The 15,030-nt window shown below is 38.1% G+C and overlaps 1 protein-coding gene across 2 annotated transcripts in view; it reads right to left on the reverse strand.

Annotated features, from left to right (window-relative positions):
- INPP4B (inositol polyphosphate-4-phosphatase type II B) overlaps nucleotides 1-15,030 on the reverse strand; it is an 850,869-nt gene that overhangs the window by 236,524 nt on the left and 599,315 nt on the right. For both annotated transcript variants that reach the window (XM_027567415.1, XM_027567414.1), the window contains exon 11: nucleotides 7,021-7,093. In XM_027567415.1, coding sequence (XP_027423216.1) covers nucleotides 7,021-7,093 — 73 coding nt within the window. The remainder of the gene's footprint in view (nucleotides 1-7,020; nucleotides 7,094-15,030) is intronic.

The raw sequence follows: 15,030 nt of genomic DNA on the forward strand, positions 1-15,030 counted from the left end.
AGGCATTCTCTGAATCTCAAAGGAATGCTTCTTTTTCCTAGCTACAGGTAATTATCCCATAAACTCAGCTCAACTAGTACCTCCTCCAGGAGGTCCTCCTTGACTTCCATCTCCTCCCTCCCTATAGGTGTCTCTCCTTGGTACTCCCCAGCCCCCTCTCTATCACGGTTCTTACCAGTTGTGCTATAATTGTCTGGTTACTGCTCTGTGCCCATCCCCCCATTAAAAGGTAAACTTTGTGAAGGCCATGACTGTGCTGTTTTCTTAACCTTCATTTTATCTCCTCACTTCCCAGGCAAGAATACTAGAGAGTGTAGCCATTCCTTTCTCCAGGGGATCTTCCCGACCCAGGGATTGAACTCGCATCTCTTGCATCTCCTGTACTGGCAGATGGATTCTTTACTACTGAGCCACCTGGGAAGCCAATCATTACTTCCACTAGTAGGAAAACAGAATGGCTCTGACTGTGTAAATTGAGATGAGAAAATACAAGAGGGAAGGACATAACTAAAAACCTCACTTCGGTGAAGAGCACAGGCATCAGAATGAAGGAAGGAACACCAGAGCTGAAAGTCCTTCTTATATTTGTCCACAAAATATTACCTTTTTGACTATATCATCTTCTTGCCTTTATTTTCCTTCTAGTTTACATAAGGTGGGCAATAGGGTGATAAACTTAAAACAGGAACAAAGCTGAAGTATTAAAAGTGTCTGATGATTTCATTGATTACTATTAATAGATAAAGAAATTTACTCTTCCACTCAAGTTATACTCTATGTTAATACACAGTAAAGAAAACATGAAAATTCCAAAAGAGCAAGGTTAATGGTGTGAACTACTTACGCCATCAACCATATCAGTAAAGAAAAGATGTTACAGACATCAAGCCATCACATGACAGCCACCTGGAGGGAGAGTCCTGAGGAAACTCAGAATGAAAACAAAGAATGCCTGCCATCCAGCTGTCAACCGCCGCAGTCATGCCAGACTCTGCACTCAGGAAACTCAGGACGAGGGAACACAGGATACTGGCCCCAGATAGCTGAGGTGCATCTTAAAGGAATGACTGCAATAAGCCCAGACTTTGCATCTTCCCTGGTGGCTCAGACGGTAAAACGTCTGCCCACAATGCGGGAGACCTGGGTTCGATCCCTGGGTTGGGAAGTTCCCCTGGAGAAGGAAATGGCAACGCACTCCAATACTCTTGCTGGAAAATCCCATGGACAGAGGAGCCTGGTAGGTTACGGTCCATGGGGTCACAAAGAGTCAGACATGACTGAGCGATTTCACTTTCCTTTCCTTTTCCTATACACAGAAAAGGGCTGATTTCATTAACTTGAGATGTCTGGTTTTCCTTAATTATCAATAACCTTTTGATGTTCTGGCTCCCTGCCCTTTGTTCCAAAAACTCCCATACATCCTGGCTCTTCAGAGCAGTCCCTCAGAGTGATCTGAGACTTCTGTCTCCCGGGCTCAGAGTCCTGAGAAAGTCTGCCTGATAAAACATAACTCTCAGCTTTATGGTTGTGCGTTTTTTTCTTTGAGTTGACAATGGGCTCCACTGTATTTATTAAAACAGCAAAGTGCAAAGAAATCTGGTGAATAAGTATAAGGATAAAAGGCCAATGTTATAAGCCAAGATGGTCCTATATTTTATATATCATAGAGTTACAAATACAAGGGCAAATCTATTTAACTAGTATGAAGAACATATGAGGCTTCCCAGGTGGCGCATTAGTCAAGAAACTCCCCTGTCAATGCAGGAGACACAAGAGATGCAGGTTCAATCCCTGGGTCAGGAAGATTCCCTGGAGAAGGAAACGACAACCTGTTCCAGTAATCTTGCCTAGGAAATCCCATGGACAGAGGAGCCTGGTGGGCTACAGTCCATGGGGTTGCAAAGAATCAGATACAACTGAGCACAAAGAAGATACCAGAGAGATACCTTTGTTATAAACTGATATGATCTAAAATTTGACAAGGTAGTTAATTTAGTACCTCATGAATGAAAAGGAAAAAAAAAAAAAAATAGACAAAACAAAGAGATTTGTTTTTTTGGCTGGAATTCCTTAGGACTCGAAATGAATATAGAGAGAAATATTTTTCAAAGTCTCTCAGAATATTTCTTAAAATATTCAGTCACCAGTTGCTTTAGATGGGGTGGAATTGAGGAGAATGTTGCCTGTACTTAGTTCAGTTATGTGGTATTGTGAAAGGCAATTAAAATATATGGTGCCAAATGAAGCAGAAAAAAAATTTTAAATGAGAATTGAACAGTAATTTTTAGGGAAAGTAATAAATCATTTTAAACAGAAATAATTCAATTTGAACATCTTTCTCAGGGACAGAAGAATAACAGAGCAGTTTTCTGTACCTGAAGCATAAATTCAAGTGGTAAGATACACCCATTATCAGTCATTTGACAAATATCTGCTGAGTTTCTATTGCTTTCTGTCCCTGGAGACACAGAAATAAATAAGCAATGTTTCTTCTTCTTAAACAGCTCGTAATCAGGCAACTTCAGTAAAGCTATAGGGCATGTGTGCCAAGTCATTCAATCTTGTCTGACTCTTTGTGACTCCATGGACTGTAGCCCGCCAGGCTCCTCTGTCCACAGGATTCTCCAGGCAAGGATACTGGAGTGGCCTGCATGCCCTCCTTCAAGGGATTTTCCCAACCCAGGGATCAAACCCACTTCTCTTACACCTCCTGCATTGGCAGGCAGGCTATTTACCGCTAGTGCTGCCTGGGAAAGTAGATGGCTTAAGCCTTTCTGGGGGAAAAGAATAAAAGATACATGGACTACTTTGAGAACACTTGTGATTCATCCCTGAGGCAAGAAGATAAACACCAATAAACTCTCCAAATAGGGGGGAAAGTACCTGTATTTAGGACTGAAAACAGGGTAGTCCTCACATTGAGATTTAGATTTTTTTACAGTCATGGAATTTATCACTGTCAGATACACCCTCTATGAAGAGCATGGACAGCATGCACATTAATATACAGCATGAAACTGGTCTTCAAAAATATCATAGATAATTTCATGACTCAAGAAGTATAGAATTCAACCAGGAAAGATGCTGTATCAGATCGAATGCTTGCTGACAGAGGGAAACTCACTCAAAATGTGAAGATAATAGGAAACGATGACAGAGTCCATTAGCTTCTCAGATTGATCATGATAATATCAAAGTCCATGGGCTGAAGTATTCTGTAGCATTATACTTTACCAAAGAAAATGGGTAGGTTCAGGAAATCTAGAGAGAATTGTTGATCTTGACAAAATTTTTTAAAGAGTTTACTTGTGGCCAGGCTTATTAAATATAAATAACTCCTGAGAAAGACAACTGTAAGTGACAAAGAATCGGATATAGGACTCCATGTGAAACTGATGAAAATGAAAACTTTCATGAAATATTTCTAAAATGAAGGAAGACATAGCAAAAGCTAAACTATGCTCTTTAGATTTCAGACATGGAGGGCCAAAAAGGAAATCAAAGGCTGTCAAGGTCAGTTTGGTCATCCCAAAAGTATCAGTGTCCAAAGAGCCTGACCAGGCCGTCAGAGTCACATTGCTGTTAGCAAATCTAGGCTGTGACACCAGTTCTTCACAGAGCCTGTTCAGGGCACTGGTATGAATACCACCAGAGCCCGTGTGTTCTTGTTTTGCTGTAGACAAAGGCGCCACAGTCTATGGACACCCAACTCTGTGACCAGGTAAGAGACTTGGTTGTTCACACTTCCCTGTGTTCAAAATTAACTTTCCCTACCCTCATCCCTGAGGCAACACCCCAACAACACATAGTTTCAAGTGTTCTCACTGCCATTTTGCTTAAATGAATGCACCAATAATTAAACAGGTAACTTTTCAACAACTTTGATAAAACTATAATAAAATCAAACAAAATGAGAACCTCACAATTCTTAATACTACATCTTCTAATTCATTTCCTCTTTCAGAGAATATAAAGTCCAACAGTGGAAAGGAATTTATTTTCTCCTGTATAGCTAAAGTACTTATATATCTTTTTTATGGAGTTCTAAATTCTGCCCCCTCTCCTCCTCCTCCTCTTTTTTTCTCCTCCTGCCCTCACCTCTCCAGGCTCCCAACATATACCTTCAACTTGAGAGGCAAATGCGGCATGAAAACGGTGAGACCCAAGAGGGAAGAGCTTTTTCTCTGGAGTCTCACAATAGATAAGTGAATTTTCCGAGTTATTCATTAAACCTCTAGAGATATAAATAGAATAGTGAAGAGCAGCTATGAGCTATGACATCCTCTTGCGCTCAATCAGTAAGAACTTCATAACTCACTTGAGACTGGCAAGTTCCATATAATACATGAATATAAAGGCTTGGGAAGAATGTCAATAGCTCCCTCCGCCTACAGATTGTGAAAAAGTACCTCATGGGAGTATAATAGATTAATTCCAAAGTTGCTGAGTTTAGATGGATAAATAAATAGAACAAAATACCAAGGTACACACAGACCAAAGTCAAGGGAGCATCTTCTACTTACATATTCTATACATGTGCGATACGCTTTAGGATTACAAGCAGAAGCGTTGTATACATAGCACTTAGTTGTATTTTAAAATAATTTTTTAAAAACCAAGCTTTTAGAACATTCGACAGTCATTTTGTCTTATCTTCCCCTAATATACCCTGGAGAAGGAAACCCACTCCAGTATTCTTGCCTGGACATCCCCATCAACAGAGGAGCCTGGCAGGCTACAGTCCATGGGATCGCAAAGAGCTGGACACGACTGAGCGACTTCACTTTCCCTAATATAAGAAGGCTCATAAAAAATATCTGTGGGATTTCCTTGGTGATCCAGTGGTTAAGAATCTGCCCTGCAGTGCAGGTGACCCAGGTTCGATCCCTGGTCAGGGAAAGAAGATTCCCACAGGATGCAACGGGGATTCTACGTGCTGCCAAGGAAGACCCAGTGTAGCCAAATAAATAAGACTGCATTTCAAAAAATTATTTCATAGAAAGAAAATATTTTTGGCTAATATTCTAGGCACTTTCAGATTGCCTGGACCAACGACACAGAAAAAAATCATCGGAACAAAGTGTAGAATCACCACCAAAACCGTCAGCTCCAGGAAAAGGGAAAGCGGTAATCAATCCTCTTTCACTCCGTTAGTGAGTGTATTTAAATTGTAGAATGTAGCTGCTCCCAAGACTTCCACATCGCTTGTCTCTGTCATATTACAAATCAAAGGTTAGCAATCATACCCTAGACACTTGGAAGAGTTAATAGGCTTCCAAAACTCATGCCTTGCAGATTTTATGGCACAAGGATCAGAAGGTACAGATTTATTTTTCTCATGTTCCCTTTGTCTCATCTTCCTTAGGTGATATATTTCTTTCTACTCCCAGAGCCACTTTTCTCTTTCTCTTTGAAATTTATATTAAACCAATCAGTATTTTAAAATGGCATTTCCCTTTGTGTGCATAAAAAAATTACAAGGTTCACATGAGTGAATCACTTTAAAAGTGTCTTATAATTACAGTGTAGATGATTTTGATGATAATTTGATTCATTTAAACTGTATTTAACATGAGTGCAATATCTCTCACATTCAATTTTACTTCTCAAAGTTGACATCTGGAGAATTAAATAGATTATCTAGATATACTGAAATCAAGGTTTAGAGGTTTGGTCAGCTTTTAAAAGAAAAAACATATATGAGGAAGACCCTTTGAGGATACATTAGCTATTTTAGCCACATAGATACCTTAAGTATTTTTATGGTATCTGGCTGGTATAGCTGTGCAGCTAGCCCCTTCCCTATTTAATGCACATTCCTCCTGATATTATATCCTTAATAACCATGTTTTAAAACATGCCATTTGGTCCTAGATTGAGAAGTAGCTTCTCTTCTTTGGTTTAATCCTCCATTCTTTTAAGTGCAATTCATGGGCTTTTGGTTGCTATATTTTATTTTGAGTTCTTTGATTTAAAATGTTGTATGTCTTTCTCCATCTCTTATTATTACTGGGTTTCTGCAGGGGAAAATTGCTCATTGTTTAGGGGTTCTGTCTTAGTAACTTTGAAGTTTGGTACCACTCAATCTGATTATCATGCTATCCATGTCACTGTTGAAATGCACAACATTGCAAGACTAGGAAAATGTTAAGGTTTATTTTACGGTTATACCAGCTTGTTAATTAATGGCTTTTTTAGTAAAAGCATGATCTAGTAATTAAGAGCAAAGGCCTTGGGATTAAAACCAGATTAAATGTTGGACTTGTTGTGGCTAAGTAGTAATCTTGAGCAATTTCCTCATCTATAAAATGGAGATAATAAGAGTGCCTTCTTCATAGCACATATTAGAAAACAAGGAAAGGCAAGGCATACGAGGCATTTAGCATCTTGCTTGCCATTGTACTAATCATTATTTGCTAATATTATCACTACTGGTAACACAATGTATGTTATCATTCAGAAGTTAGTTCCATGATTTACATATATGTATATTATCACTTATTTTATAACTGTATCAGATGTCAAAGTCATCATTTACCACACTGTTCAGTGCCTTCTTGAAGTTATTAACACTACATGTATATGCATATATATATATATATTCACACACACACTGGAATGTACAAATGTATGTATGAATTTTTCCTACTGAATCCATATACACACTGTTTTAACAACTTTAAATTCTAGAATTAGAAAGTCAAACTAACTACGAGCTTCACATTTCTAATACTTCCTCCATCTTCCTCCATCATCTGAAATGACGTCTCATGTCAGATAAAATAAAATCCAATAGATAAAAAGAATTTGTTTTGCCATTTAGCCAAGATATACAAATATATTTTTTTATGGAATTGTCAAGTTTACCCCTTCACTGCTAACTCCCATGATTACCAATATTTGATAAATGTTTACAACAGTTCTGTGAGAATGGTATCCAGGTTCAGTATCAACTTCTTAGAAAATTAAAATGTATGTTCACATGGAATGAACTTAAGTTTCCAAAACTGAGGTACATACCGGCATTCAAAAAAGGTAGGTTATCTTTTCTGCTCACACTTTCTGGGGCTGAACATTCACAAACCAATGCACACTAGGAAGGAAAAAGAAGAAAGAAAACGTATTTGAACACGATCAAGTAAGGAATGAGATTCTCTTAAAACATGAGGCCATACACACAGTTTCAAAAAGTTTTGAACAAGACATTTTTGAAAAACTATTTTGAGCTGTACCTTTATGATGAACCTAGTTTAACTTGTGATTATTTACTTACATATAATATGACTTTATTATGCAATTATAGACTACATTTCAGTTAGAGTTAAAGACTTCTTAGGAGAGAAAATTTGTACTTTCTTTGTAGAAAAGAACTCTCCCTAACACGCTAGAAATAGGTTCCCATTACAGCAAATCCCCTATGAGAAGATGAATGGCTTTGTATTTCTGTCACCTGGGTGGGTCGATTTTCGATCAATAAAAAGCAAATTATTTTCTAGCTTTTAAGTAAAGGTAACTGTAAATAAAGGAGAAAATATATTGTAGCATCTAATTTTACAGTGCAAAAGGAGACTTTCTGTCTCTGGCAAAAGATACAAACACTTGCTCATAAAGGATGAGGGTACTTTATAAACAAGCTGATGTCCGATTTATGAATAAGTAATTTATACACATGCCAATCTAGAGATAATAGATGATTTATTAACCCATGATAAATAGACTCAGCTCATGATCCTTTACAGAATAGACACTGCTCTGGACAGGAGACAGGAGAGACAGGGAGAGACACAGAAACCTACCTCCCTTCCTCCTCCAGGGACTGGCCCTGCTTTGAGATTCACAACCACAGAGGTTCATGATAGCAAAGTGTAGGTCTCTCAAGTATTTTGAGAAGGGACACAAATAATTTAAGACATTGATTTAAATGTTACTTTCTGTATTCTTAAAGTCTACTACTCATTCCTCTATCATAACATTCATCACATTACTCAGGAAATTTCCAGATGGAGAAAAATGTGCTTTCCTAAATTTTTTAGTGCTTATATTGAGATCCCACTAAAAGAATGAATAACTGCAAAGAATTCTTAAAATTTAGTGTGATTTAGATCATTTTACAACAAACCAGAAGTCAGAGGTGATTACTTTTTTTAACGCACAGGTATTTTGTATATGCACTTTCCAAATCACCACAGCAATTTGCAAGGATCCTTCGACACATTTAAAATTCTTTATTTCTCCTATTTACAATATTTTCTCTACTTCTTTCAGCCTACATAGGGCTGGCTGTTAAAGTAATTTTTGGTAAACATTATATTCATCATATCAGTGTTTGGTTATGGAATGTATAATGGTTATTTACTGTCCAATCAAATTCAATATTCTCAGACTGGTCCTCAAATGCTTTCATGCTTTGTCCCTGCGTCCTTCCACATAATAACTAGATACACAGCTCTAAATCATCTTCCTTTCCAAAAGAATATCATCATCTACAACATAACTTATAGGGATGGTTTAGATTAAACCTTTTTAGTGAAGAAGTCCATAATTCCCAGAAACCAGGCTATTATCCTGAGAAACTGCTTCTTTTTTATGGAGGCAGTCCTGCCTCTTTGAAATCAAAGATAACTTTCTCTTTCCAAATAAAGGCCTGCTTCATTTCACCAAATGAATACAGACATATGACTTTTATATATTTATATCTTCCACCCACACTGGAAAACCGATATTGAGGACATTTTAAACTAATATTCTTATTTTGCAATGTTACTGTATTTTAAAGTTCTACTACTCAGAATCCCCTCAAGATTTAAACCCATTGAACATAAACAGAAAGTAATAAGCACTTAACAAACTAACATTTTCATATTTGGACTCTGGTTATTGCTTTCTTCAATTGTTTCCTGAAGTGTACACTTTGTGTCACTATTTAGATGGAAAGTTCTACAGGTCAAGAACCTTATTTATTTCCTTAAGCTATATTTAATTTTTTTTTTTTACATTGACCTTAGAGTCACTGTTACACTGTGCTAGTTGCTACAGAGAATGCAAAGATGGAAATGAGGTGGAAATTGTGCTTAAGAAGGTTCATCTATTTATACTGTTCATTGCTATTATGATGATGGATATTTGCAACATTATACATTTGCATGATGTGCACTCACAATGTAATGACTCTACATTTGTGATTCTGAGCAGGAATAGCAAAACATCACATGCTTTTTTACCAGATGTAGCACCATAACCCTATTGATTGTGATTAATAATTTTAAAAGTATCTTTTGATGGTAAGTGTGGCCAAGCAGAAGAAACATAAGATATGTAAAATTCTTGGAGCTAAATGATTTTGACTCTCAGCTAACATATCAATTTGATACGCGTTGATACTCATTGATCTAGAAAATTAGCAATATTGTATGAACAATAATCATAAAGCTCTGTATGAATCCATCAAGACCAACACTTCATGGCTAAGTACTTTCACATCTGTTAGTTTATTTCATCAATCATGGTTCTCAAAGTTATTCTGGAGTCTCCTGGAAATTCCTGACGCCTTTTTTTAAAGATACATTCATTTAATTTATTTTACTTTTTGGCTGGGCCATACAGTATGTGGGATCTTAGTTCCCTGATCAGGGATCGAACTCATGGCCTCTGCATTGGAAATTCAGAGTGTTAGCCACTGGACCACCAGAGAAGTCCCCCTGATAACTTTTGTCTTTGTATCCTTTGTAGAATCTAGCACAGGTTAAAGACAACTTTATTTTCAAATTAATACTAAAATATTATTTGTCTGTTTCCTTCTCTTTCTCTTATAAGCATACAGTAGAATTTTCTAGACTGTATTACCCAATCACGTGATAGCTAATGGTATGTGTACTTATATACTCTTCTGTTTTAAACATTTCCTGTTTGACTTTCTAATATGATAAATGTCTACAGATATAATTCAAATAAGTGAATTATATACAGTATAATTACGAATACAGTAAATGTCAGTAGATAAAATCCACATAAATATAAATTTCAAGAGTGTAAAACAGAAGAGCTATGCTTTTGTGATCTCATTCAGTCTCATGGCTTAAACACCATCCAATATCATCTGGTGACCCACAAATACATAACTCCAGTTTGGACGGCCCACCTGAATTCCAGAATTGAACCTCCAGCTGCTTAGATACATATATATTTAAATATCTAAGAGGAATGTCAAATATAGCATCTCAAAATCTCCCATCGTCCTCCACCTGCTTCTCTCAGTGTTTTTGAGAAAATGGTAATTCTATTTTTTAGCTATCCTTTTCTCCTGGAGGGTGGCCACAATTCACCTTCTCCATCAGCATCACCCTAATTCAGCTCATCTGCATTTCTACCCTGAATCTTCATAATAATTGGGTTTCATTCTGCTGTCCTTGCCTCACGGTAGGCTCTACTCAACAGCAGCCAGAAGGTCCTCCTAAAATATGAATCAGACTTCACACCTATACACTCGTCTCCTCAACTGTCTTTACACGTACCCCAGAGTCTAATAGGCTTCAAGGAAGTACACAGTCCGTCTTCCCTGCTTCATGAATCTGTCCTCAACTCCTATCACTCTCCTGCTTGACCCCTCAATTCTAGTCACACTGACCTTCTTGCTGTTCCTTCAACACAAGGAGCATCCTGCCATCTTAGGACCTCTGCTTTTGCTGCTCACTCTACGTATAATTCTTTCTCCTTTCAGAAATCCACAGTTCTTATTCCTTATTTCCTGCACGTTTCAGATCAAATATCATATTACTAGTGAATCTATCCTTGACCATCCAGTTTAAAATGGCCACAGCCTAGGACTCTCTAGTCCTTTTTCCCTATAACAAATAGCACCATCTGATCAACAACACATCGCTTATTTTTTACTTTACAAGAAGGTGGCATCTGTGCCTACTTGATGCCTACTTGGTTCACTGATGAACGTGAATGTGTGCTCAGTCACTTAGTCGTGTCTGACTCTTTGTGACCCCATGGACTGTAACCGACCAGGCTCCTCTGTCCATGGGATTCTCCAGACAAGAATACTGGAGTGGGTTGCCATGCCCTCCTCCAGGGCATCTTTCCAATCCAGGGATGAGCCTGCATCTCCTGTGGCTCCTGCACTACAGGCAGATTCTTTATAGTTGAGCCACTGGGGAAGCCCTTGTACAGTGCTATATAGCTAAATATTGTCCCATCTAGGAGGCAATTTTGGATTTAATTTCTTCAAAGTAATATTGACTTCATTTATTCATTGATTCAGTGTCCTTCTGTCAGGCTCAGTTCTGGGCACTGAGGGTAGAAAAGAGAACAAAACAGACAAACACGTTTCTCTCAGGAAGTTTAATTCTAGTGAAGAAATAAACAATACATGAGATAAATAAAAAACACATATAAGGTTGGACAGCAATAAGTACTAAAGACAAAATAACTCAGAGAAGAGAGGGTGTTTCTGACAGGCATTGCAGTTTTAGATATGTTGGCAGAGAAGGCTTCGGTGAGAAAGTGATTTTGTATAAAGACCAGAGGAAGTGAAGGAGTGGAGCACAGATACTGGGGAAAATGCTACATGGATAGATTGAAGAACAAAGTTCATGGACCCAAGTTGGAAATATATCTGGGATGTTTAAGGAGCAGCAAAGAAGATAATGTGGCTGGATCAAAATGGACAAAACTGAGGAGTGGAAAAGGAGGTGAAGGATGTGAAGGGGACCAAAACTTGTAGGACTTTAAGTGAGGATTTGGATTTATTGGGGCTTCCCTTGTAGCTCACTCGGTCTTCTTGGAGATGAGGCCATCTGAGGAATGGCACATTCTGTATTACATTTTAGGAAGTGCTCTGCTGAGAACAGACTATGCCTGTGGTGAGGATGGCAGGGAAGGAGGCTGGAAGGAGTCAGGGAGACATGCAAGAGACTACAGTAAGTCCCCTAACTGTGAACCTTCCAGTTGTGAACTTTCAAAGACGCAAACATGCATTCCATCAACATAAGCATGAATGAAACTGCAGCTTGCCCTCCGTCTCCTATTGCTGATGACCCTTCAGCTCTACCATCTCCCACCTCCTCTTGCTCCTCCAGTCAGTAACTCTTCTTGCCTGTTCACTCGATGCCAGCCCTCCTATGCCAGCCATTGTATGGTACTACTGCATTTTCCAAGGTACTGTATTGTAAGATTAAAAATATTTTCCTTATTTTATGTTCATGTTTGTTTTTTATGTATTATTTGTGTAGAAAGTATTATAAGCTGATTACAGCACATTACTACATAGCTGATTGTGTTAGTTGGGTACCCAGGCTAACTTCGTTGGATGTATGAAAAATTGGACATATGGACGTGCTCTCAGAATGGAACCTGTTCATATGTAGAGGACTTACTGTACTGCAAAAATCTAGGTGACAGACAATGTAGGTCACAGTGCCCTAAGGGGTCACAAGTTGTCAGATTCTGAATTTATTTAGAAGTCAAAATGAACAGGATTTACTGCCATATTGATTATAAGTATGAGAGGAACAAAGGATTGAAACATAACCCAAAATTAAAAAAAACCCTTTTTTTATAAATGTAATGTTTTTCATATTACATGTTAGCTTTGTAAAAGGACAATGTTAGTACTTCTTTTGTGAATTTTTCTTTCTACTGTTCTGTCATTTTAACACTTTGTCTTCTATTTCTGTGTTTTTATGTATCAAATAGAAGTTTGAACCAGTATAATATGGTGAAGGACCCTATGCACAGTCTTCCTTTGATTTAAAAAACAAAAAAAACATAATAATATGGTTTTAGGAAACAAGTAAACATATGTGAGAGGAAAGAGCTTGGATTTTCATTTATAATTGTTGTCCATGCTCTGGTTGATGCGTACGATTCAGGATTAAAATGTAGTATTTTACATCAAAGGTACCATTATGAACTGAATCACATTCCTCGGAATTCATATGTTGAAGTCCCAATGTTTCATGTCACTGTATTTGAAGATAAGAACTTTGTGGAATTGGTTAAATGAGGTCACAAGAGTAGGACCTTAGTGCTACAGCTCGTGTCCTTAACAAGAAGAGGAGGAGACACCAGAGCTCCCTCTTTCCCTCTATGCATGTGTGCCATGGCAAAGCCTTGTGAGGACACAGCAAGAAATCTGCAAGCCAGGAAGAGAGGATTCACCTGGAACTGAATCATCTGGCACTGTGATCCGGGACTCGGTAGCATTTCAGAACTGTGAGTATTACATTTCCGTCAAGTCATTTAGTCTATGGTATTTCATTATGGCAGCCCAAGCAGGTTCATATAGGTACTAATTTTTTATCTGCTCAGTATATATAAGGGATAACACGTGCCACTTAGTACACGACTATGGTGCAAAGAGTTGTTCCATTTCCTCTCCTGCATTTGTGCAAACCAGTGAGAGGGATGTGGTTTTAGGATAACCTCAATCTCAGTTACTTTGTCTTTTCATATATTTCAGCCATTGACTAACTTCAAGATTTAAATCACTATTAGTAACAGACCATGTTAATACATTTCATAGAGATTTTGATTTAGCAAGTCTGCAAAAGGGTCCTCATATTTGAATTTCTAACAAACACTGTGATGATTCCGACCACACTTTGAAAAACACTGAGATAAAGTTCTTTCCACATAACTCTTCTAAATATCGTGCAGAGTGGACCTTACGATGTGCTCTTCACGACTGTTCCTAGGGATTGCAAACAGGGTTTATAGTAACTTTATAAAAAACTTTGCAAAAGGTCAAGAATGCAGATAGGATACAGCTAAAACAAACAATGCTTGATGTGGTTAGCATTTTAGCCCACTTATGACAACTACAAGGTACCTGCTGACACTGCCACCTATTTCTGGAACAGCTCAGTTAACTCATTTTTTTAAGTTCACGTTACTAAATCAGAAACATTATGTACAACTTTAGTGGGGCATATTCCTGAGTATCAGGTTCTCCATTTATGAAAAGAACATGACTCAATTTGTGCTATCCCATAATAGCAACATTGTAAAGGAGTCAAGGGGTGAGCCAGCTTTGAGAAAAAATAGAGGTGGCTGGTAATAGGTTAGGAAAATGGAAAGCAGGCTTACTTTGAAATGGGAAGTGTTTTAGCTCCTGGTCTCCATGGGTTCAGGCACAATTATCTGCCTATTTCTGCCCTTAGTTCATCCTGTTCCCCGGACACCCTCCCCACCTTCTTAACCTACAAATCCTCCCCCTCTAATCTTGATACACACAAGCATTCACGTGGTGGTGACTAATAGGAGTCTTACATAGAAGTCCAGAGTTAACAAGGGTTGAATGACAGAACCTTAGCCATAAGACAGGAATCTTAAGATGGTCTGCTGCATAACTTCAACATGGCCCTGCCATTTGCCAGCAACCTGATTCAAACATTGGACCTCACTGAAATATGTTCATGACCTGGAATACATTCTGAGGGAGAGTAGGGAGCAGAGAAGAACAAGGCTTGGGGAAGTGGTAAGACCCTAGCCTATGCAGACTAAGAACAACTTTTTTTTTTTTTAATCAGTTTAGATTTTTTTTTGTAGTGTTAACGATTTGTCAAGTGCTAGATAAGTACTGTCTTTCTCATGCTAGAGAGATGTGTAGATGTTTCCTCTGTACCAAAAATTAAAATATGCTCCCAGATAAGGGACACTAAGCCAGAAAACAGGTCACAATGGATCATGTTATTAAAAAATGCTCATTTGTGAAAAGGCAGACATTCTAATATATAAACAAATTCATGTCCCTGAGGGGGGAAAAAAGCTATTAATTTATAACTCGATCCTCTGTCCTTCAGTGAGATGGGCAACTCCCTTCCTAAATCAGGACTTTAGACTAACAATTTTGTCTCTCTATTTAAAGAAAAGAAAGTGGAAAGGAAATAAAAATCCTGGATACTGACAATATTCTGGACTTCAAGGAAGCTGGCACTGCCCCTCCCCCTCTAGAGTCTTCCCGCCCATCCCCCCAACCCATTTACCACTTCCTGCTTCTTTCTCCATCATTTCCTAAGGCACAGA

This window comes from Bos indicus x Bos taurus, chromosome 17 (assembly GCF_003369695.1).
Source record: "Bos indicus x Bos taurus breed Angus x Brahman F1 hybrid chromosome 17, Bos_hybrid_MaternalHap_v2.0, whole genome shotgun sequence".
In the NCBI taxonomy this organism is placed as follows: Eukaryota; Metazoa; Chordata; class Mammalia; order Artiodactyla; family Bovidae; genus Bos; species Bos indicus x Bos taurus.